This window comes from Scomber scombrus, chromosome 17 (genome assembly GCF_963691925.1).
Source record: "Scomber scombrus chromosome 17, fScoSco1.1, whole genome shotgun sequence".
Classification (NCBI taxonomy): Eukaryota; Metazoa; Chordata; class Actinopteri; order Scombriformes; family Scombridae; genus Scomber; species Scomber scombrus.
In genome coordinates, this window is record NC_084986.1 from 3,898,528 (window position 1) to 3,924,229 (window position 25,702).

Here is a 25,702-nt window from a genome sequence, read left to right on the forward strand (position 1 = left end):
ATGCTTTAACTGGTTTACTGACTGATGGTTTAACTGGTTTACTGACTGATGGTTTAACTGGTTTACTGACTGATGCTTTAACTGGTTTACTGACTGATGGTTTAACTGGTTTACTGACTACCTGACTGGTTCACACGCTGGGGGTTTGACTGGTTTACTAACTGACTGCCTTTTAAAGACAGATGCTTTAACTGGTTTACTGATTAACTTACAGGCTGATGGTTTAACTGGTTTACTGATTAACTTACAGGCTGATTGTTTAACTGGTTTACTGACCGATGGTTTAACTGGTTTACGCACTGAGGGTCTAACTGGTTTACTGCATGACTGGGCAACTGGTTTACCAACTATTTGACTTTTAAAGACAGATCGTTAAACTGGTTTACTGGTTAACTCATACAGTAAGATGAGGGTTTGACTGATTTACTGGTTGGCTACCTGACTGGTTTATATGCTGAGGGTTTGACTGGTTTACTAACTGACAGACTTTTAAAAACCGATAGTGTTACTGGTTAAATGACTAATTGACTGGTTTACATGCTAAGGGTTTGACTAACTGGTTAAGAGATTGGACGTTTGACTGATTTACTGACTGAGTGGGTGACTGGTTTACCAACTGATCCACTTTTAAAGACTGCTGGTGTATCTTGTTTACTGGTTTACTCACATGTTGATGGTCTGACTGGTTTACTGGCTGACTAACTGGGTTGTGAGTCTGACTGCTTTATAACGGACTCATTTACTAACTGACTGGTTTACTACAATAGTTCTCTGACTGACTGGTTACTCACTGGTTACAATACTCTTGACCGCTGCTTCTATTGATTCTTTTATTTATTCTATTTAATTCATTTTATTAAGTGCATTACCTTCCTACAGTACTATATCATCTTTTCCAGCTGCGTGTGTGTCGTGTATTTATTGTCTTTAAATCACAAACGGAGCGACATTACACATGTAATCTCATTATATGTTAAATATAATTATAATAAAGCTTTCTAATTCTAATACCAGTTCAGTGACTTTGTAATGACTGCTTACGGTCTGGTTTGCAGGTTTCCAGAATCACTGGTTACTAATTGATATACTGCCTTTATGACTGGTTTATAGACTGGTGGTTTGACTGGTTCGTTGATTTAAATGGTGTTGTTGTTTGATTGACTGACTGATTATTTTATAAATGAACATGATTACTGACCTATAAACCACTGACTGGGTACTGACCCTTTAACAATCGCTCAATTACAGACTAATTAATGACTAATTACTGTTTGGTTTGCAGGTTTTCTGACTCTACTGTTTGACTTACATATCCAGCACTGGTTTACTGGTTAGATGCTATGAAAGCTCTCCAACATCAACACTCTTTTCTCAAGTGACTCTGTAGTGTTTTTATAATCTTGCACTCCATAAAACACTTCCATTTATCAAAAGCGTCACTTCACACAATCTCTAAATGTTTATAAAATTAATTTGTGTTGTTTAGTTTGGCTTTTACTTCCTGCTGTTGCTTCCTCCACTGCTTATGATCAATCCCTGTTGTGCTCAGCTTTGTGCATCAATGTCGGGAACGACGGGGTTTGAGTCTACAATATAAAATATATATAAAAAGCTGAAAAAGTGGATAGAAAAGAGGGAAAATAGCAGCTGCAGGGATTTAATCTGCATCTAAATTACTAAGAAAAGTCAGTGTAGATTGGACGGATGGTTATTTGTGAGTATGAGTTGTTGACATCTTGTTTCTGGTGTTAATAGTAGAAGTAGAAGGAAAGAGTAGTTTGTATTCTGGACTAAAACGAGCTTCTTGTTCTTCTGTCTGTAACTCTGAGATATTTCTAATTACTTCAAACATGCAGGAACGAAATCCTGTTATCAACACACATGCAGCACGCACACATTTAAAGGATGATTGGACTGTCTAAAAAATGTGTGACAGATCAGCACAGTGGCTGCTGCTGCTGCTTCAGCTATGAAGGCGTTTCCATGGCGACTGCCAGACATGAAAGCTATGTGAGCTGGAAGCTAACAGTAGCTGTAGCTAGCTAGCAATTGCTTTGTTTCCTCTCCCAGCGGAGCTGTGCTACATAACACACCCTGCAGCCACGTCTGAGTGTGTGTGTGTGTGTGTGTGTGTATGTGTGTGCTTCTCTGTCTGCCAGCGCACGTGTGCTGCTGTCTGTGAGCTAATTTGTAAGTGTCTGTCTGTGAGTGTGTGTGCGTGTTTGTGTGTGTGTGTGTGTGTGTGTGTGTGTGTGTGCGTGTGTGCGCGAATGTGTTCCTGCAAAACTGTGTGCATGCAAGAGTGTGTGCGCCTGTTATCTCAGGCTGTGTGAGAGAATGAGTGTGAATCCTAATCACTTTACATAATTCAAAAATATGCATGTTCCTGTTTGTGTGTGTGTGCGTGCATGTGTGTGTGTGTGTGTGTGTCGGTGTGTGTGTTTGTGTGTGTGTATTTCTCTGTCTGTTAAAGAGCTGAACTGCTGATGTGACGCAGACACATTTTCAGCTCAAACATGCCAAAATGTTAATTTAAATCCTTTCCCCCACATGCATCTAAATCCTGAAGCTGTTCCAGCATTTTTTGCATTATGGAGGTAAAAAAAAAACAACCAGAAGTTTCTAAGAAAGAAGATGTTTGTTTTTCAAGATCTCCTAAAGAAAATCGCAGTAAATCTTTTGCTGAAGAAACAAGGATCTTATATATGATTTAATTTTTTTTTGCACTATACAAAGATTTGATGCATCGTTTTGGACATGAGACAGATTTAAATGCACACAGCAGTGAAGACAAAACAGATAAATCTTAATTTTCTGGTGAAAAATCAAAACAAAAACAATGAAAAATGATAAATTGCTCGTCTGCCGTCTTGAAAGACTTCTTTTGAAATGCGTCTCAATTGCCTCAAAAACACAATAAACATCTACGAGAGAGAAATGTTCAAACGTGGAGAGTTTAAACCTGGAGAACCTGCATGAATCAGACTCGCCTTTAATGACTCGACTCGGATTTACCCGAAAAGACTTAAAAACATCTCAGTGATGTTTCATTTTAAACGGAAAGCGCCGCATTTTCTTTTCTTCACTAATGTTTTAGAAGTTGAGAGGCGAGTCGTGTCAAATCATCCCACGAAGTTAACTTGAGTCAACTTTCAGTATTTTAAAAAACAGATGTACATAAGCTGACATGATGCTGAGCCTCTGGAGATGTGGCTACCAGCCAACACACAACACTAAATAACTGAGGAAGTGAATCTTTACTTCAGTAATCAGCTTCATCTCAAAGCTTCTTCCATAAAGCTCACAGTGTTCGTGCTGTAGATCAGCGGCGTTACGTGTTTTAATTACAAAATAAATATAAATGTAATCTGTTAGTTATTTATAGTTACTGATGAAAATGTTGATGATTACAAAGGAGGTTACATCTGAAGTCAGACCTTTAACCTTTGTGTCGTCCTCCCGGGTCAAATTGACCCCGTCTGTTTTAACATTTCCTTCTTTCCTCCCTTCCTTCTTTCCTTCCTCCATCCTTCCTTCGTTCCCTTCCTTCTTTCCTCTGTCCTTCTTTCCTTCCCTCCTCCCTTCCTCTTTTCATTTCTCCCTCCCTCCTTCCTTCCTTTCCTTCCTACCGTCCTTCTTTCCTTCCCTCCTCCCTTCCTCTTTTCATTTCTCCCTCCCTCCCTCCTTCCTTCCTTTCCTTCCTACCGTCCTTCTTTCCTTCCCTCCATCCTTCCTTCCTCCCTTCCTTCTTTCATCTTTCCTTCTTTCCTTCCCTCTTCCCTTCCTCTTTTCCTTTCTCCCTCCCTCCCTCCTTCCTTCCTTTCCGTCCTACCTTCCTTCCTACCTTCCTCCTACCTTTCTTCCTTCCTTCTTTCCTCCGTCCTTTCTTCTTTCCTTTCCTTCCTCCCTTACTTCTTTCCTTTCCTCCCTTTCTTTCTCCCTCCTTTCCTTCCTTCCTTCCTTCTTTCCTTTCCTCCCTTCCTTCCTCCCTCCTTTCCTTCCTTCTTCCTTCCTTCCTTCCTTTCTTCCTTATTCCCTTCCTTCCTTGACTCAAGGACAACAGGAGGGTTAAGATTTTACTCAGGAAGGTTTTTTCCTCATTATTTAATATTTAACATGTTACTGAATACATATATTGATGTTTTTAACTCTTTAAAATCAATATTTGTTTATATTTAGTAAATAAATCATGACGTGGGCTTAAATTGAGTCACAGTAACAACTAAACCCTATTTATTATTCATCAAATATCATTCCAAAATCTACATGAACTAATGAATATAGAGATAAATGTTGCTTTATAAGAAATGATCTCCCTTATTAATCATGTCAGCATCCATGAAAAACAGCTGGACTTAGACTTTAGTGCTTAATGGGATCACTAAGTAATTGAAATAGTTACATTACTTATCACATTTTAAATAGAGTAACTAGTAATCTGTAAATCATCCTCTCTCTCACATGTCGGCGGTGTTATATATGCAGCTGTTAGCGGCCCAGCTCGAGGCCGCTCACTCACCTGCGATGAGAGTTCCTGTTGCTATTGACATGACCCCGTCCAGAACAGCCAGGAGTAGGGCACTTTAAAACATTTTCATACATGGCAAGGACTTTGACAGACAGGAAAGGTGAGAAAGACAGCGGAGGGTTAGGAGGAGACAGGAGTTACCGGGCGTTTCAGCTACGACGGTTAGGGCATGCACAGAGTACAGACAGCGGCGTGATGATGTCACAAAATGAGCACAGAGAGATATTCAAGTGTTGTTACGGAAACCTCAGCGAGAGGATTGTGCATCAACATCAACAGCAGGAAGTAAACTCATTTTACCTGCAAAAAAAGGCTCAAATTTTCACTTTATGCTCTTTAACAGTTGCATGTTTTGATTTTAGATGAAAGAAAATATCAAAGTTTTCATCAGAAGTTGCAAATAATACGTTAAAACTTTTTTTCCTCGAATCTCCGCATCTCGATGTGTTTAATCACAACTATATCTGCCTCTGCTCTCTGCCGTGTAATCCCCTTCCTTCCTGCCGGGGAATCACAATTCTTTATTTGCATTTTGATCACTGTGCTCATTTCATGAAATTTCATGAGACGAGGGCGTACTGGAAGCTAAAGTTTGTCATGCACAGTTAAAAGAATCTACTTCACAGATGGAAGAGAAAAGGAACATGTGGGAAGATGAACATATGGTGGATTTATGATGACTGAATATTGTGTTTGAGTTTAGTTTATCTGTTTATATGTTATGTTAATTTATAGTATAATGTGAATATATTTAAAAGTTTAAAAGTTTACCTTCCTTCCTTCCTTCCTTACTTCTTTTTTCCCTCCCTCCCTCCTTACTCCTTTCATTCCTTCCTTCCTTCCTTCCTCCTTTCCTCCCTCCCTCCCTCTCTCCCTCCCTCCTTACTCCTTTCCTTCCTTCCTTACTTCTTTCCCTCCTTCCTCCTTTCCTTCCTCCTTCCTCCTTTCTTTCCTCCTTCTCTCCTTACTCCTTTCCTTCCTTCCTTACTTCTTTCCTTCCTTCCTCCTTTCCTCCCTCCCTCCTTACCCCTTTCCTCCTTTCCCTCTTTCCTCCTTTCCTCCCTCCCTCCCTCCCTCCCTCGCTCCTTACTCCTTTCCTTCCTTCCTTCCCTCCTTTCCTTCCTCCTTCCCTCCTTACTCCTTTCCTCCCTCCCTCCTTACCCCTTTCCTTCCTTCCTTACTCCTTTCCTTCCTTCCTCCTTTCCTCCATCCCTCCTTACCCCTTTCCTTCTTTCCTTCCTTCCTTCCTTCCTTCCTTCCTTCCTCCTTTCCTCCCTCCCTCCCTCCCTCCCTCCCTCGCTCCTTACTCCTTTCCTTCCTTCCTTCCCTCCTTTCCTTCCTCCTTCCCTCCTTACGCCTTTCCTCCCTCCCTCCTTACCCCTTTCCTTCCTTCCTTCCTTCCTTCCTTCCCTCCTTACCCCTTTCCTTCCTTCCTTCCTCCTTTCCTCCCTCCCTCCCTCGCTCCTTACTCCTTTCCTTCCTTCCTTCCTTACCCCTTTCCTTCTTTCCTTCCATCCTTCCTTCCTTTCTCCTTTCCTCCCTCCCTCCCTCCCTCGCTCCTTACTCCTTTCCTTCCTTCCTTCCTTCCTTCCCTCCTTTCCTTCCTCCTTCCCTCCTTACTCCTTTCCTCCCTCCCTCCTTACCCCTTTCCTTCCTTCCTTCCCTCCTTCCACCTTTCCTTCCTCCTTCCCTCCTTACTCCTTTCCTTTCTTCCTTCCTTCCTTCCTTCCTTCCTTCCTTCCTTCCTTCCTTCCTCCTTTCCTCCCTCCCTCCCTCGCTCCTTACTCCTTTCCTTCCTTCCTTCCCTCCTTTCCTTCCTCCTTCCCTCCTTACTCCTTTCCTTCCTCCTTCCCTCCTTACTCCTTTCCTTTCTTCCTTTCTTCATTCCTTCCTTTACATGCATGTCTGTATACACTGGAACTTCCTTTATATTATGCACATGTATATTTGTATTTTCCATATTTTCCTGTTGTTGCACTGTAACTGTTTAATATTGCATATTATAGTGTTTATGTTTTCATGTCACATGCACTCCAAACATGCCAAAATGCTTAATTTTGTCAAAATATTTTCTATTGTTTAAAATCATTCAAACTTCAATTTAAAAAACCTGGATTAATTAGGACTTTGGGTATGTTTTGCAAAATTGTGAAACTTTAGGTAAACTTTTGCTTTATTACCATAAACTCAATTATATGAGACTCTCATTTGTTAGTTTGGCTAAAATCAAAAAAAAAACACATAACTTGGATATTTTTTGTTATATTTGTAATATATTTTATTTGTATTCTGTTTTACGTCGAATTAGATTATTTACGGCCGCAACAGCTGTTTAACCTTTGTGTCGTCCTCCCGGGTCAAATTTACCCCTTCTGTTTTGACTGTTCCTTCTTTCCTTCCTTCCTTCCTCCCTTCCTTCCTTCCTCCCTTCATCCTGTCCTTCCTCCTTTCCTTCCTTCCTTCTTTCCTCCCTCCCTCCTTTCCTTCCTTCCTTACTCCTTTCCTCCCTCCCTTCCTCCTTACTCCTTTCCTTCCTTCCTCCTTTCCTCCCTCCCTCCCTCCCTCCTTACTCCTTTCCTTCCTTCCTTCCTTCCCTCCCTCCCTCCCTCCCTCCTTACTCCTTTCCTTCCTTCCTCCTTTCCTCCCTCTCTCCCTCCCTCCCTCCTTACTCATTTCCTTCCTTCCTTCCTTCCTTCCTTCCTCCCTCCCTTCCTCCTGTCCTTCCTTGACCTGAGGACAACAGGATGTTTAATAATAATAATAATAATCTCTTACCACTTAGTATTATTAAAGCTCAGACTGCCACACCAAGGTGAATCCAGTTAATTTAATTTAAGAGTTTAATGAACGTTGTGTTTAAAGCATGTTCGGATATTCGGAGGTGTTCTCATGCAGGTTGAGGTGAGTTTTTACAGCCAGCAGGTGAATTAAACTGATTCGTCATGCTGTTCAGCGTTAACGTCAACATTAGCAACACAGATACAAAAAAAACAAAAAAAACAGACGTCAAGCAAGCGTGATGATGATGATGAGGAAGAAAAAAGAAAATAAAGGAAGACACGGAAAGTAAAGCAAATAAATAAAAAAAACCACCAACCCTCTCTCTCTGGTGCCACAGTAAACATAAGACCAACTTTTAACAGCTTAGCAGAAACAGCAAAATGTTCACTTCAACACTTCAGATACTTAAAAAAAGGGTCAAGATTAACTTATAGAAGTGAAACTGTCGTTAAAAATCTGATTTCTCGTCTTTAATTTTGCTCCTCCGATGGTTCAGATAAGATGTCACAACTAAATATGTTCTTCTAAATTATAATTTATCACATTTCAAGTCAATTTATATCATAACTCAGCAGGTTTAAGGCTTTAGCTCCGCCTCTTCTAACCAAGTCAAACCCACTTTTTTTCTTTTTTTCTTTATAAAACACTTCCAACACGCCAAAACACAAATGTAGAGTCATGCAGGACAGATGCACGATGGTGGACGGCTAACATGCCCAACATTGTCCAACTTTCACTGCCACACAATCCATCCGACAAGTCATTTGAAGTCAGTGTTAAATTATTTTTTTAATATTTATTCTTCTCGATTTAAAGAGAGAATTATCTGGATTTGTAGAGTTTTCTGTGACATTATCGTGATCTAACCAATAAAAAAACACAAGTTAAAGTAAGAATTTGTGGTTATAAATAAAGTTATATATCTTAAATTTAATGGCAGACATGATATGTGATAATAAAGGACAACAGTTCTTTCCAAATACTGCCAGATCAGGTAATAAAAGATTCATTATTACGTCTTCAGAGCTGCAAAAATTTCACAGAGGCAGAAATAATCTTATTACCATAAAAGGAAGAATGTCTTGGGGAGTGTTTTTACACCCATTAAATAGCAAATAAACACAGTTCGGCTCCTTTTAATTAGCTGAATTGACTGATTTGGAGTTATTATTTCATTTTCATTTTCCCAGCAGTGGAGGTTTATGCAGATTTCTGTGCCTCTTTTCACCAAATGAGAAATATAATAGTTTAAAATATTACATTTAATCTCCAACTAGGAACTACATTTAGCAAACTGATGTGAAAGATGAAAAGTTTTTATCATTACAGAATAAAAATGAGATTATACGGCCATAATAAAACAATGCAAACTTGGCATAAATGTTAGCTGCTGAATTACATACATAAGGGTTGGTAAGATCATCAATTCAAAAATATGTTTAGAAAAATTGTTTTAAAAGCAGCATCAGGTTTGTTAAAAGGTACATTTAGTATTTTAGTTGGTTTTATATCATTTAAAATTATATTTGCACCATTCATGCTCCTGAAAATGTCAAAAGGTGTAACCACAAAATAATGATACATAGTACATATTTCATCACCTACAGTGTATTTAAGTGGACTTATGCTAATAATTACTTGAAATGAAAGAAAAGAAAGACAGAAAGAAAGAAAGAAAGAAGGAAAGAAAGAAAGAAAGAAAGAAAGAAAGAAAGAAAGAAAGAAAGAAAGACAGACAGAAAGAAAGAAAGAAAGAAAGAAAGAAAGAAAGAAAGAAAGAAAGAAAGAAAGAAAGAAAAAGAAGGGAAGAGATAGAAAAAACAAGAAGTAGGAGAAAAGACAGAAAGGAAGGAAGAGGAGGAATAAGAGAAAGAAGAAGTAGGAGGAGAAAGAAAGAAAGACAGAAAGAAAGAAAGAAAAAAGAGAAAGAAAGAAAGAAAGAAAGAAAGAAAGAAAGAAAGAAAGACAGAAAGAAAGAAAGAAAAAAGAGAAAGAAAGAAAGAAAGAAAGAACAAGAAGTTGGAGAAGAGAGAAAGAAAGAAAGAAAGCGGAGGAAGAAGAGAAAGAAGAAGTAGGAGGAGAAAGAAAGAAAGAAAGAAAGAAAGAAAGAAAGAAAGAAAGAAAGAAAGATTATAGAAAGAATATTTAGAACAATTGTATTCTATTTATTCATTATCTATTATTTTAACAACTTTAAATTTAAACTAAACCAAATGAAATAAAATGAAACGTCATTACTTATTCTAAATCATAAGCCAGAGTTTCCTCTTTGCCATTTAATTTTGACATTAAGCTAACATTGCTAATTATCTTAAGGGAGGAAAGGAAAGAAGGAAGGGAGGAAGGAAGGAAGGACGGGCGAAAGAAAGAAGGAAGGAAGGTTGGAGGGAGGGAGGGAGGGAGGGAGGAAAGAAGGAAGGAGGGAGGGAGGGAGGGAGGAAGGAAAAGAAGAAGGAAGGAAGGAAGGAAAGAAGGACAGAGGAAAGAAGGAAGGGAGGAAGGCAGTGGGGAGGAAAGAAAGAGAGAAGGAGGGAGGAAGGGAGGAAAGGAAAGGAAAGAAGGAAGGGAGGAAGGAAGGACAGAGGAAAGAAGGGAGGAAGGAAGGAAAAAAGGACAGAGGAAAGAAGGAAGGGAGGAAGGAAGGAAGGACGGGCGAAAGAAAGAAGGAAGGAAGGTTGGAGGGAGGGAGGGAGGGAGGGAGGAAAGAAGGAAGGAGGGAGGGAGGGAGGGAGGAAGGAAAAGAAGAAGGAAGGAAGGAAGGAAAGAAGGACAGAGGAAAGAAGGAAGGGAGGAAGGCAGTGGGGAGGAAAGAAAGAGAGAAGGAGGGAGGAAGGGAGGAAAGGAAAGGAAAGAAGGAAGGGAGGAAGGAAGGACAGAGGAAAGAAGGGAGGAAGGAAGGAAAAAAGGACAGAGGAAAGAAGGAAGGGAGGAAGGTAGTGGGGAGGAAAGAAAGAGAGAAGGCGGAGGAAGGAAGGAAATGAAGGAGGGAAAGAAGGAGGGAGGGAGGGAGGAAGGAAGGACAGAGAGAAGGAAGAAAGGGGGATGGAGGAAGGAAAGAGGGAAGGGAGGAAGGAAGGAAAGGAAGGAGGGAAAGAAGTAGGGAGGGAGGGAGGGAGGGAGGAAGGAAGGACAGAGAGAAGGAAGAAAGGGGGATGGAGGAAGGAAAGAAGGAAGGGAGGAAAGAAACTTAACTCTGAGATTAAACTCAAACAATAAGATTATTTCTGCCTCCGCTCTTTAGAAATGTTCCAATAATAAACTCTACAAACATCAGACTGTCACAATGACTTGTCAGATTGTTAATTTTTGAGTTTTTTAAAAGCTTTTCTTTTTTTTTGTTTTTTACAGTGCAGCAAAACATCCAGGCAGAGCAACCTACTCTCAGGCGGGACTCGGTCTTTGTGAGGACACCCGGACAGGCTGCGGTGATGCGGGTACAGACCCGTCACGTGACCGGTGCCGTCGCAGCCTGGCGTCGGACACTTGCTCTCCTTCTTCTCGCCCCTGGAGGAGTCTGGAGAGGACAGCAGAGGAGGAAGTGAGAGGAGAGGTGATGATGATGATGATGGTGATGATGATGATGGTGAATCAACAGGTTATAACAGCAGCAGAGTGTCGACACAATCGGATGTTTTTTTTGGCACCAGAGGATGAAATATGGGCCAGCTCCGGCTCCACGGCTGCCAGATTCAGCCTGATTTTTGGGGTGTGGACTTGGGTCAATTTGGGTTGTGAATCAGCTCCAATTAGCAGCAACTGTCTATGTCTGTGAAGCTTTTAATTCTTATAATAGTGGCAGATTCACAACATGAAGAATTAGAGAATTTGGACATTTTCAAAATAGTTGGCGATTAATTTAATATCCTGCAACTTATAGATGAATCCACTACTGATTGCAGCTTTAGGTGTTAATAAAGTTGCCTCTTACTCTTCCTACAGCCTCATTCACATCACTTCAGCATGTTGATAAACCCAAAGAACCTGACAGCCGTGCCTAGTTACGGTTGCTATGCTATGATTTGACGAAAGGTGGAGAGGTTTTTTGGCAAAAAAAATAATAATAAAAGAGTCAGCTGACACCTTAAATTGGCCCGAGTATATTGTCCTTGCTCAGATTCAGACACAACATTACGAAAGCTTTCCAGTAGACTAATAAAAAAACTTCCTGTGGGCTATCAAAGGCGTCCTCTGCGCTAATGTAGCAGTCTGAAGCTCATCCGATTGTGTTTGGGAGGCTGATAACTGCACAGAGCCGACTCTCCCTCCCTCCCTCCCCCCCTCCCTCCCAGCAGTGGCGAGGTTGTATTTGACTGGGATTTAGAGAAATAGGCCGCAGATAGCGTCCCACAGATGAGATTTGCTCTCCTAACGGGCCGTGCAGATTGCCATTACTCATGCCTGACAAGCGAGCCGTCTGATGTTCCCACACCGGCCTATTTTAACAACATAAGCTGCTGTCAGTGGAAAACCATGCATCTGCACAAAAAAACAAAAAAAAAACCCTCTGTTGGTCGTGAACACAGAAAATAAGAGCCCATTATCTCATCAGTAGCCATGTACAGCATCTCTGAAATAACACAGAGGGGGTTTTAACAGGTTTTAAAAGCCTCTCATTCAACCCAGCACTGTGCACTGAGATGTGAAAGCAAAGGAAGACAAAAACAGACATTTAAGTTACAGTAATGTGTTGGGGTTTCTTTTTTTAACCCTGCTATACAAGCACTGATAGCCTCCGGCGTTCTCTTCAGTATTGAGGGTTATAATAAGTCAGGCAGACAAGATAAACTTCCCCCCTGCTGACCAGGTGTCAGATTATTGAAGTAAAAGCTGATTCAGGTCAAATATGATGCGGAGAGGTGATGTGAGTTTGGTTTAATTTGGAGAGGAAACATCGTTTTTTTTAGTAGAGTTCAAACAGTTTTCAGGGAATATTTGTTTAACATGTTTTTATCGTCTACTCTGTGAGCTGTCCTGTGAAGATTCAGAACAGTTTTATAGCTTAGTCATATTACCAAGATGTATATGTTTCATTCACTATGCCTCACTGTTCCCTCTGCCCGTCTGTCCACCATGGGGTCCAGAGCCTTCAGCCGCTCTGCCCCCCCCCCCCCCGACATCAGGAACATTAACTCTCTATCCATCTTCAAATCTCGTCTAAAAACCAGGCGGGGAGTTCTGGTCCTGGTCTGGTGAAATGATGCAAACGCGGAAGTAACTTAAAACTGCATTCTATCAAAAGGCCACCAGGGGGCGACCGTTTTGGTTTCAAAAGGACTTCCGTCTCTATACAAGTCAATGGAGAATTCACCAACTTCTCACTTGATTTATAACCTCAGTAAACGTTTTCAAAATGTGTTTATGGTCTCAATCGCTAGTTTAAAGCCTTCTTCAATGCAGTATGATGTTCATTTGACGATAAAGCAGGGTATGCATTAGGGGCGTGGCTACGTCGTGATTGACAGGTTGATTGGTTCACAGGTTCAGGAGGGCGCCTCTTGCTCCTCCTGATGCCCATATAAGTAGAATCCGTGTTTTTTTACCCAGCATGCAACGGAAATTTTCAAGATGTGGCTGCTCAGATCCGATACTATTGGCTTCCGAGAAGCAGTCCACAAACCAATGGGTGACGTCACGGATGTTACGTCCATTTTATATACAGTCTATGCTAAAAACCCTCCTCTTCAAACTTTCATACTCACTTTAATTCGTCATCCACCCTGCAGTTTTCTGATTTTATTTGTTTTTTATTGCACTTACATGTGTCCTTTTGCTCTTTTAAATCGTTGTTGATATGTTGTGTAAGGCGACCTTGAGTGCCCTGAAAGGCACTTTAAATAAAATGTATTATTATTATTATTATTATTATTATTATTATTATTCAGGTGTTGTGAACATTACTGTAGTTTGATGTGTAGAACTACAGAGGGACTGACTGACTGACTGACTGACTGACTGACTGACTGACTGAAGTAAATTTGCCTCTGGAAGACCAGCCGTCGTGTTAAAAATAGTCCTGGCATGAAAACAGCAGTTCAGACAACAGTTCTTCTTCTTCTTTTATAGATGTGAAAAAATATCTGAGCAACGGCCCACGTGGGTGAATAAACAGATTACAGATGAGATTATTTCATAACTTGACACGTGTGCATCTTAAAAACAGCAGCGACAGGAAGCTGAGAAATGTAAACTTTTATCAGAGATGACGCAGGAAAGACTTAAAGTTGATGTTAGACAGGATTCTCCAGAGTCCATTCTGTTTTGACTGTTCCTTCTTTCCTCCCTTACTTCCTTTCGTCTGTACTTCCTCCCTCCCTCCCTCCTTCTTTCCTTCCCTCCTTCCTTTCCTTCCTTCCTCCCTCCCTCCTTCCTTTCCTTCCTCCCTCCCTCCTTCCTTTCCTTCCTCCCTCCCTCGTTCCTTCTTTCCTCCCTCCCTCCTACCTTCCTTCCTTCCTTCTTTCCTCCGTCCTTCCTTCTTTCCTTCCTTTCTTCCTCCCTCCCTCCCTCCTTTCCTTCCTTCTTTCCTCCCTCCTTCTCTCTTTCTTTCCTCCCCCTACCTTCCTCCCTTCCTTCTTTCCTTTGTCCTTCTTTCCTTACTTCTTCTTTTCCTTTCTCCTTCCTTCCCTCCTTCCTTTCCTTCCTCCCTCCCTCCTTTCCTTCCTTCCTTCTTTCCTTCTTCCTCCCTTCATTCCTTGACTCGAGGACAACAGGAGGGTTCATTTGACAGTTTGAATAGTGGATTTATGTTGCCTACCTTTAGGGTAGTACGCCCTCTTCATCCCGTCGTGATGCATTCTGGACTTGCGCTCCTCGGCGGTGGTGCTCAGCCTCGGGTTATGTTCGCCGTGGCCACGATGATGATTGTGATCCCGCCGGGGCATCGCGTGCTCTGAGGCCATCCGGTCCCTCATGACTTTGGCCCTCTCTGATTCCAGGGCGATGGCCTTCTCCAGCAGTGACAGGTTTCCTTTGGCCATGTCGAAGGTCTCGTCGGAGCGGTCGGAGGCCACCGATGTCGTGTCTTCGTCGCCTTCTTGGCTGCAGCTGGTCGGGTAACCTCTGGACGCCGGACTCAGCTGCTCCTCTAGCTTCATCAAGTTCGCCATGTCGGAGTAGCTGCGCTCCAGGCATCTGGGATCATCCGACATTCCCTGCAGGCAGCTGGTGTAACTGAGAGGTAAGTAGGATAAGAATTGACCACCCATAACTGACAAAACACTTGAAAACTCTGAGTTAGAAGATCATTTTGAGGATTTTTTCTACTCGACACTAACAGAGTGAAGTTGGGTGCAGTTTTGCAGGTTGTAATAGCAGCTGTTCCACCATTTCGTGTGCTGTCTGAAAACACTGTCAATGACAATTTACGCTACACTGAAGCTGATAATCTCTAAGTGGCTTTCAGACATGTCTGTCAGGTGGTAAAATACCTTCAGAAGCTTCCCATACACCTTCCTGACGGCTAATTAGTGAGGACTGTGCAGGTTCAGTCCTGCAACTTTCAAGCCGACATTCAAACTCAGCTCACGTTGTGTTTGGCCAGCTGTGCAGAGGTGAGCGATGAGACGGCATTTGAACTTCTCACTTCGGCTCTCCTTTTTTTTCTTCATTCATTATTTCTGTCACTTTTAATGTGAGCAACTGAGTGCAACACCACGATATCTTCCAGGAGAGACTGTCTGAAAGTATGCAGCGTTATTTAAACGATATCACATCTCATCTGCCCCCTGTCCCCTCTCTATGATAGTCGGCCTTTCACTCTGAGTGAAGATGATTGTGGCCATTTGGAAAAAATGAACCAGAGAACCAAAGAACCAGTACTGATAAATAAATCGAGCTTTAACTTGGAGCAACGTTGCTCTCTAACTGCTTCATGACATAACTCAACCTGCACATCTCCCTTCAAATGCATATCATGTTACTTAAACCTTTAATGTGACAAAAATGTGGATAGAAATGTGAGTGTGTGTGATGGCTGTCACTTCTTAGTTGAAATTTGAGCATTTTTGTTCAAACGTGGGGTAATAAGTTCATATTTGAGCCGTAATGAGCTGTTTGAAATGTATGCTGCAGTCTGCATCAGATCATTTTAAGTAGTTTCCATTGTGAACCAGCAGAGGGCGCTTTAAAACTTCACTAGCTTGACCTGTTGACCTGTCCGTAAACTAAGCTAATGTTAATGTAGTTTAATATTGGTTTGTTAAAGGACAATAGAAAGCGGAGTCATCCAGAGTGAACAATCAAGATACCAAAACATCTGAGAAGCCGCATGTGGAAGTATTTTGAGTTACGGCAAAGTAACGATTAAAGATTAGGTTGTTTATTGACTTTGTAAAAGGCAACTGTCTTCAAAGAAAACAAATCTACTGCTTCGCCTGCTATCTGACCTCCACACTGAGCCATTGGAGGTCCGGGGCAACACAGACAACTGGAGCAGCGCCAACTGTACGACCTCGTTTGAATTAATTCGAACAAATTGCGGGGTCATATCGATTTTGGTCAAACTTGATTAAGTGACAGCCCTAGAGTGTGAGGACTGAGCTCTTGTACCTGGTCAGCTGATGCATCATCTGCGGGTCCGCTTGGCTTTGGAGTTGGTGATGGAGGGCGTGAAGGGCGGGGCGATCACAGGGCTGCGTCTCGCTCAGTTTCCGAGCCAAATCGAAGCACTGATTCCTTAGACACTCCAGACTGCTGAGACACACCTCCTCCTCGCTCTCGTCGCCTTGAACTCTGATCCCAACGTGTCTGCCGTTGGCGTGGCAACCGTCTTCCATCATGACGCCTTCTGGGTAACCATCCTCAGGTAGCATGACGCCGTGGCCCTGTGCGAGAAGCTTCAGGGAGTCCACCGTCTCCCGGACGACGTCGCTGTCCAGGTCGACGCTCAGCTCGCCTTTTCTGTCCCCTTGCTCACTACCATCTTCATCCTCGTCGTCGTCGTCTTCCCCGGCACTGTTGGAGGAGTTGCTGTTCATCTCGGACTCGGTCATGGCCTGGTATGCGGCGTCTTCGGCGATCTTGCCCAGGTTGAGCAGCGACTTGGCGACCAGCTCGTCGTAGTTCTCGTAATCCTCTGCGTTGACGTTGCCAGCGGTGATGGCGCAGCTGTTGTTGTTGTCGTCCTTTTGTATTGGAATGAGCTTTGATTGTCCACTCGGTTTGTAGTGGTTCTCTACTGGCAGGAAACACAAAAACAAAAACTCTCAAACTTCACAGTGTTTGGGCATCGAAACACATCACAGGCAATCTTTTCACCAATCAGGAGGGCTTCAGTATTTTGCACTATAAACAACATAAACAGGAGGTAATTGGTCAAAAACAAAAGAGGAAAGGGATTCATTTAGTAGATAATATAACTATCTGCTCCTTTATAGAGTCAAAATCCAGTAGATGAAAAGGAAATGAAGTCTCTAATAACCTCAGCAATATTGATGAACCCAGTTTCTTCTCATATATTCCTGAATACATTAGCGGCAGCCCTCCCAATTATGATCCACTGTTTACTCACAAAAAACATACAACCCAGAGCTGTGCAAGCGAAGCGCCCGCTCTCCCCGCTAAGCCTTCGCTGTTGATTTTGGGGACAGAGACGGCGAATGAGAGCAGAGAAATTGAAAAAGGGAGGCGTGTGAGGTGCTCCGATTCGGGAGCCATAAATATCCTCAGGAGGAGAAGCCGAGGCACGGCGCATGTGACACGTCCGCCGAGACGAGGAGGCGAACGGGGAGGAGGGGAGGAGGAGGAGGAAGAGGAGGAGGGGGGTGGTAGTTAATAACTCAGCAGAGCTCCTCTCCCGATTATTCGTGAAGCGCTGTCAGAAGCGATTGAGGACACGAGGGGTGTGAGGGGTGTGAGGGGAGGGGAGGGGAGGGGGAGAGAGAGCGCAGAGCGTCTGGTCTATCAGAGATTCGCCTCAGCAGCTCTCATCACTTCCTCTCTCTCTCCCACTGCAGACCTGAAACAGCATGCAGACTGAGACTAGACACCAGATTGACCCAGAACAGGACCTGAATACGAGCCCCGTTCAGAAATGCAATCAGTAACAATGCTGGATTCATCTGTTCTGTTTCCTTTTATAGAAAAAGATTCATGTCGACTCTGTTCAAACATGATGGGACTTACAGATCAAACTGCAGATCGTCCTCATAAAAAACATCATCAGGAGTTTGCTCAAACACCTAAAATGACCATGTTTACATTTTAAGAGGACATATTGTTCTTATTGTTTCTTTTTTCATTAAAAAGCAGATATAGGTGCTGTGTAAATAATGTTAAGGTAGAAATGTACACAGCTTGTATTAAGAAACTATGACTGTAAACTTGGTGCTTGGACGTCTGTAAGGTTGTGATGTCAGAACTAAACTCTCAGTGTTTCCACTTGGACCCCCCTCATCCCGCTTTAAAAAAATACTAAATATGTTTATTTATGTTATTTACCTAATTTAAGGCACTAGTATCATTTTAGCCGTGATACTAGTGACTGCCGTCATTTATGGTCACGCTAGTTTCTCTCCTCTCCTCTGTGCTCTGTGTGCTACAGTCTGTGACCTGTGATTGGCCGAGGCATGTGTCACTCAGAAAATAGTCAGCCAATCAGAAGAGAGGGACACAAAAACAGCCTGTTTTAGGATGAGTGAAACCAGGTGGGGAGCTCCGGTCCTCTGAAATGATGCCAACGCGGAAGTAACTTAAAACTGCATTCTATCAAAAGGCCACCAGGGGGCGACCGTTTTGGTGTCAAAAGGACTTCCGTCTCTATACAAGTCAATGGAGAATTCACCAACTTCTCACTTGATTTATAATCTCAGTAAACGTTTTCAAAATGTGTTTATGGTCTCAATCGCTAGTTTAAAGCCTTCTTCAATGCAGTATGATGTTCATTTGGGACATTTTGGCCTCCCTGATTTTATATGTGACGATAAAGCAGGGTATGCATTAGGGCGTGGCTACGTCGTGATTGACAGGTTGATTGGTTTACAGGTTCAGGAGGGCGCCTCATGCTCCTCCTGATGCCCATATAAGTAGAATCCGTGTTTTTATTTTTCCCAGCATGCACCTGAAATTTTCAAGATGGCGCTGCTCAGATCCGATACTATTGGCTTCCGAGCAGCAGTCCACAAACCAATGGGTGACGTCACAGATGTTACGTCCATTCCTTATATACAGTCTATGAGTGAAACAGATGGGCTGAATCTTGTACAGCTGTAACAAAGTGCTTTTTTACCATAATGCAAATGTTTGTAAATAGACCAGAAAAATTAAAATATTAAACTGGAGAAGAAGCATAATATAACTTCTTTAAAGAGTGGCCACTCATGGTTGTGTGAAATAGCTGCAAAGGTTAAACAATTAATCAATTAGTCCATGGAGAGAAAAATAAATAGAAGCAATTATGATAATCAGTCAGTGTTCAAGCATAAATGCCAAACATTTTTCTTGTTTCAACATCGTAATAAAGTTTTATCAGATCAAATTAGACACTTGATAAGATCACTATAGACTGTAGGAAACTCTGAGCACTTTTCCACAGTTTTCTGATATGTTGCAGACCAAGTGATTCATCGATTAATACAGAAAATAATGAGCAGATCAATAATGAAAACCATCATTAGCTGCAGCACTAATTATAGTCATTGTTCACGCGGCCACATGAGGTCAGTTTTAGCCATTGTTAATATAAATCCAAAGTCCTGTAATATTCTCTTCTGCTGATTTTGAACCATCCTGATTATTAACTGTTTGATAACTATGTGAATAATCCTGATCCTGCATCTGCTATAAATTATACATCACATCTCTGCGAACATGTCAACACTCAAAATATCTTATATAACATCTTAATTTCGATGTGTATTGCTCATGCCTCAAAATGTTTTGTTTGGTATTGTTTATGGTACAAAGTAAGTGTTGTTTAACCCTCCTGTTGTCCTCGAGTCAAGGAAGGAAGGGAGGAGGAAGGAAGGAAAGGAAGGGGAAAGGAAGGAAGGAAAGGAGGGAGGAAGGGTGGAAGGGAGGAAAGAAGGAAGGTAGGAAGGAGGGAGGGAGGAAGGAAAGAAGGAAGGAAGGAAGAAAGGGGGATGAGGATGGAAGGGAGGAAAGAAGGAAGGAAGGAAAGAAGGAAGGTAGGAGGGAGGGAGGAAGGAAGGAAGGAAGGAAGGAAGGAGGGAGGAAGGAACGGAGGGAGGAAGGATGGAAGGGAGGACAGAAGGAAGGAAGGAAGGTAGGAGGGAGGAAGGAAGGAAAGAAGGAAGGAAGGAGGGAGGGAGGGAGGAAAGGAAGGAAAGAGGGAATGAAAGAAAGGGATAGAGGAAGGGAAGAAGGAAGGGAGGAAGGAAAGAAAGAAGGGAGGAAAGAGAGAGGAAAGAAAGAAAGAGAGAAGGAGGAAAGGAGGAAGGACAGAAGGAAGGAACCGTTTGACCCGGGAGGACGACATGAAGGTTAATGTAGATTTTCTGCACACATGTCTTTGACACATCGAGCATATTAAACTCCAGTAATATTGAAACTCTACTAAATCAGTGCTGGCAGTGTTTGGAAATTCAACCTTTTCTATCATGAATGTGTCTGTGACCTAATTGCTTTCATGTATGTGTGTAATGTAATCAGCACGTTGGCCCGTTGGGACTTTTTGTAATCAGCTAAGTGAACATGGGCGTCACCTGGTCGGGGTGTTAGAGGGTGTAGCTTTACACAGTTTGAGCGGTTTGACACTACGAAAAGTAGAAAGACAGTGTTGTAATTTTGTATCTTCAGACTCTGATGGTTAAAAGTCAACCTCGGTTTATGACCCTTAAGATGTAGACTTTTGGCATTAATTCATTAAATCTACTCAAACTCAGTTCTGGATGCCAAAATATAATCAATCTTTGTCTGATTATTTTGTTTTTGGCACCTGCAGAGGAAACGCAGAGGAGGAAGTATGACAACAATCTGTTTCTGTCGGCAAGAGTTTAGTTTGCCTCAATTCAACCAGACATCAACCACAGAGATAGACCAGAAAATGCTCGCTTTAGGCACAAAATAACTTGTTTTTAATGGTCTTTAAAAGGGAAATTCCACCAATTTATATAAATAGTAAGTGACTCGTCATGAAGAGTCAAGCTGAGTCTGTGAGAACAGCTGCATAATGTCCTCTGTGGCTCTGGAGGAGCTTTCTCAACTCTGTCATCAGGCTCAGATGGGCTTGAGGCTTAATTTTTTATAGAAAAGCTGCATGAAAAAAAACTAATGACGTCAGTGCTTACTAGGCAGAAAGGGTCTGATGAATGATGCTGTTGAGTTGCATTGTGGGAAATGTAGGATTCAGTGTTTTGGGGGACTAGAGGTCAGGATATCTGAGCTTCTACTGCTTTAATATTGACCACAGTGGTTTTAGGTCTCTTAACCCTCCTGTTGTCCTCGAGTCAAGGAAGGAAGGAAAGATGGAAGGAATGATGAAAGGAAGGAAGGAAGGAAGGAAGGAAGGAAGGAAAGGAAGGAAGGAAAGATGGAAGGATGGAAGGAAGGAAAGAAGGAAGGAAGGAAAGATGGAAGGAAGGAAAGGAAGGAAGGAAAGATGGAAGGAAGGAAAGATGGAAGGAAGGAGGGAAGGAAGGAAGGAAGAAAAGGAGGGAGGAAAGGAAAGAAGGAAGGAAAGATGGAAGGATGAAAGGAAGGAAGGAAGGAAGGAAGAAAAGGAGTGAGGGAGGAAGGTAGGAAGGGAAGAAGGAAAGGAAGGAAGGAGGGAAGGAAAGAAGGAAGGAAGGAAAGAAGGAAGAAAGGAAGGAAGGAGGAAGGACAGACGGAAGGAAGGGAGGAAAGAAGGAACAGTCGCAACAGACGGGGTAAATTTGACCCGGGAGGACGATACGAAGGTTAAAGGCTTTATGGAGGCGACTGAATCATTTTATTATCTGCTAAATGAAACATAAAAACATCTGAAGTGACAGAAAACAACAGAACAACCAGCAAGAAACAGCAAACTCACTCTGCTGACGATGCTGCTCCTCCTCTTCCTCGTCGTCCTCCTCTTGCTCGTCTTCGTCTGCCTCATCATCCTCATCGTCGCCGTCGCCATCGCCATCTTCCACTTCCTCCTCCTCCTCATCCATCCCGACCTCCATCTCGGCCCGCTCTCCTCCCATCACCGCACCCGCTCTTCCCACCTCTACCTCCTCCTCTTCTTCCTCTTCCTCCTCCTCCTCTTCCTCCTCCTCTCCCTGCTCCTCGTTGTCTTCCGAGAACTCGTCGTCGACATCTCCGTCCTCTTCCTCGTCTCCTCTCTCCCCTTCCTCTTCCTCCTCGTCTTCCTCTATTACCTCCCCTTGCTCCTTCCCCTCTACCCCCGCCTCCATGGCTTCGTTATCGTAGTTGTTGTAGGAGTCTGCGCCCTCTTCCTCATCCTCCTCCTCATCCTCACCCGGGCAGGAGGTTAGGAAGGGCCTCCTCTTGGGAGCCGGCTCCAGCGGCTGTTTTTCCAGAGCCTTCCTCTTCTTGGCCAGCGGGCAGCCGTAGACACTGAGGTGAGACAGAAAGCACAACATAAAGATCAGCGGCCATCTTTATTTTGTTACTTTGATCATTTGTGCATTTTTATCTTAAACTTTATAAATATTCTCCAGATTCCAGGTGCAGATTTTGGCCCTAACCCGCACCCTTGTGCCCCCTAACTGGAGCTGACTCCTCCCAAAACCCAGTTCACACCCTGAAAACGGAGCCAAATTGCTCACATTTGATCCCAGCGAGCCAGAACGCGGCTCAGCGTGCCAACACGCAGCCGTAATCAGCTCAACTTGGCTGGCCTCTCGGAGCTAGAGAGTGGTCGATATTGACGAAAGATCACAGCGTATGGATAAACATGAGCTCCACCTCGGCTCGGTTGAAGTCAAATTTTATGTTTCATTTTTTACCCTAACAAGGAACATGTCAGCCAAATGGGACTGATGTTGTTATTATTGATTCTGATCTATTCTTCTAAAGTTGAAATTGAACTTTTTTGGGAGTTTCTGCGCAACATAAAGAAGTGGAAGTAGATCTCTTTAGGTAGTGATGCAACTTTCTTCTGGCCCACAATGACCCAAAATGAATGTGATCCTTAAAATGTCCCAAGTGTAAATTAGTAAAAATGGCCCAAATATCCTTTTTTAGGTAAAGATACGGTGCTCTCAGGTATGTGGCATATGGCATTGACTATGCTCGATGTTGTAATTATTGATCTATTCTGATCTGCATACATTATGCACCAAACTGATGATGCTAATGCACTATTTTGGCAGTTTATGCACAACCCAGGTGGCATAAAGAAGAAGAAGTAGACCACTTTTATGGCAATGATGTGGCCTTCTTTTAGCCCAGACAAAATGGATATGAGTCTGAAATGGCTCAAATATTCATTTTTTGGGAAAGATGAGGTGCTGTCAGGTGTATTCTGGATGTGGAACAATACTGTTTTTTCTTGGTTGACATACAGTATTGGTTTTGCTTGCTTGCGGCCCAGATTTAGGAAACAGGAGCTCCCATCATTTCATGCAGTATTTGGGCCTGATGAAAGTGCTGAAGCTGTCGGGTGTGGACGGGATCTAGGCCGCAACAATTCACAGGATCATGAACAACTTCAGGATCATGCAGGCGCCTCATGTTCAGCTGCAGCTACAGTAAACTATTTAACTCTATTTAATGTTAAATATTAGCTAAGCCAGTCTTTGGCAGAGAGGATGCTGTGAGTGTTACCATGAAGAGAATCTGCTGCCAAAATGATGCATTAAAGGTCAAAACTCTCCAGCAACACTTTAAGTCTATAGAACAACTTTATTATTAGACCCAACACCTTTCAGCTTGTTGTTGTTCTATATACAAAAAGTGTTGCTGAACTTTTTGCTTTCTCCGTGCATCTTGGAAGAAGAAGTAGAAGTTGAGCCAGAAACCCTCTGCTGCTACAAAATGGATGCATTAAAAAATGTTTCTATCTTCCATCGTGTGTGATGTCGCTTGTTTGTTGCAAAGTGAAAGCAAGGGTAAATTGACCATTAAGCAAATTAAATAAAAAACAGTGTTCAGTGTAAAAAATACCTTCAGAATTATTAAAATTGGTACCATTTTATTATATAAACATACTTATTCTGTGAATTATTTGTGATTCAAATATAAATATGACACATACTTATTTCACCAGAATACGAAGCTTGTTCTGTTGAGGTCATTGTTTGGTTTTCAAAAAGAAAGCTAAGTTAAGATTGAAATAATGATTCAAAATAAGATAATGATAGCAATGCATATTGGTCGTCTTTGATGTGTCTGCAAACTTTCTAACGGTAAAAAAAAACAGCACGGAGGAGCATGTATAAATAAATGTATGCACATGTTTAACCCTCCTGTTGTCCTTGAGTCAAGGAAGGAAGGATGGGAGGGAGGAAGAAGGAAGGAAAGGAGAAAGGGAGGAAGGAAGGGAGGAAGAAGGAAGGAAAGGAAGGAGGAAGGAAGGGAGGAGGGAGAAGGAAGGAAAGGAGGGAGGAAGGAAGGAAAGAAGGGAGGAAAGAAGTAAGGAATGGAGGTACGAGGGAGGGAGGAAAGAAGGAAGGAGGGAGGGAGGAAAGAAGGACAGAGGAAAGAAGAAAGGGAGGAAGGTAGGGGGGGAGGAAAGAAAGAGAGAAGGAGGGAGGGAGGAAATAAGGAAGGAGGGAGGGAGAAAGGAAAAGAGGAAGAGAGGAAGGAAGAAAAGAAGGACAGAGGAAAGAAGGAAGGTAGGGGGGAAGAAAGAAAGAGAGAAGGAGGGAGGGAGGAAGGAAGGACAGAAAGATGGAAGAAAGGGGGGTGGAGGAAGTAAGGAAAGAAGGACAGAGGAAAGAAGGAAGGGAGGAAGGTAGGGGGGAGGAAAGAAAGAGAGAAGGAGGGAGGAAGGAAGGAAGGAAAGGAAGGAAGGAGGGAAGGACAGAAGGAGGGAGGGAGGAAGGAAGGACAGAAGGAAGGAAGAAGGAAAGAAATAGAGAAGGAGGGAGGGAGGAAGGACAGATGGAAGGAAGGAAGGGAGGAAAGAAGGAACAGTCAAAACAGACGGGGTCAATTAGGACAACACAAAGGTTAATGTAATAATTATTTTATCATTATTGTCTTTTGTTCTTTGGTGTTTTTAAGTCTGTTCAGCACATTAATCAACTCTGGCTGTTTTAAATGTTCTATATTAACAAATCTCACACTAAAACAAGTGAATGTTTTATAATTCTGATGTCGAGATGTTTTCTAGCTCTCAGATATAAGCCTCTATTCACAGAACTGTTATAAAAACCGGAGCCTGTTAGCACCACGAGCATCATGAGAATAAAAGCTTCTGTGTGGAAAGGTTAAAGGTCAAACTGCTGTGGTTCATGTGTTCAGACACTGCGGTGGATTCCCTCTTTTCTCTCTCGCTGAAGAGGAGAATCAGCCTCTAAAAAAAAAAACCTCCAAAGCTTATTCAACCAGGGCCTCAATTACGCAAATCCCATAATAGTCATTAACTGTTGGGAAAATTCTGCTTTAATTGCTCCAAAACAGCGAGCACAATTATTCACGGCTTTAATGTGGATTTTAGGAAATCAATTAGTCCATTTCCATATGAAAGAGTGTATTTTGTGTTTGGAGGGCAAATGAGAGGAGGTGACGTTGTGTTTTTGTTTTTTTATGAGTGAATCCAGATTGTGTTTGTCTGAACCTGAAAATAAAACCCTTTTAACCCTCCTGTTGTCCTCGAGTCAAGGAAGGAAGGGAGGAAGAAGGAAGGAAAGGAGGGAGGAAGGGAGGAAGAAGGATGGAAAGGAGGGAGGGAGGGAGTAAGGGAGGAAGAAGGAAGGAAAGGAGGGAAGAAGGGAGGAAGAAGGATGGAAAGGAGGGAGGGAGGGAGTAAGGGAGGAAGAAGGAAGGAAAGAGGAAGGGAGGAAGGAAGAAGGAAGGAAATGAGGAAAGAAGGAAGGAAGGAAGGAAAGGAGGGAGGGAGGAAAGGAGTGAGGAAGGGAGGAAAGGAAAGAAGGAAGGGAGGAAGGAAGGAAGGAAAGGAGGAAGGAAGGGAGGAAGAAGGATGGAAAGGAGGGAGGGAGGAAGGAGGGAATGAAGGAAGGAAGAAAGGAAAGGAAGGAAGGAAAGAGGAAAGAAGGAAGGTAGGAAGGAGGGAGGAAAGAAGGAGGGAGGGAAGGAGAAAGGAAAAGAGGAAGGAATGAAAGAAAGACAGAGTAAAGAATGAAGGGGGAAGGTAGGGGGGAGGAAAGAAAGAGAGAAGGAGGGAGGGAGGAAGGAAGGAAATAAGGAGGGAGGGAGGGAGGAAAGAAGGAAGGGAGGAAAGAGGGAGGAAGGAAAGTAAGAGAGAGGGAGGGAGGGAGGAAGGACAGACGGAAAGGAAGGAAGGGAGGAAAGAAAGAACAGTCAAAACAGACGGGGTCAATTTGACTC

At 42.7% G+C, this 25,702-nt stretch overlaps 1 protein-coding gene across 1 annotated transcript in view; it reads right to left on the bottom strand.

Annotated features, from left to right (window-relative positions):
- myt1la (myelin transcription factor 1-like, a) overlaps positions 1–25,702 on the bottom strand; it is a 72,837-nt gene that overhangs the window by 25,291 nt on the left and 21,844 nt on the right. The window contains exons 4-10 of the mRNA XM_062437764.1: positions 21,705–21,802; positions 21,451–21,608; positions 21,273–21,381; positions 15,854–16,481; positions 14,061–14,476; positions 10,689–10,823; positions 4,520–4,610 (exon numbers count right to left, since the gene is read on the bottom strand). Of these exons, the coding sequence (XP_062293748.1) occupies positions 4,520–4,610; positions 10,689–10,823; positions 14,061–14,476; positions 15,854–16,481; positions 21,273–21,381; positions 21,451–21,608; positions 21,705–21,802 (1,635 nt within the window). The remainder of the gene's footprint in view (positions 1–4,519; positions 4,611–10,688; positions 10,824–14,060; positions 14,477–15,853; positions 16,482–21,272; positions 21,382–21,450; positions 21,609–21,704; positions 21,803–25,702) is intronic.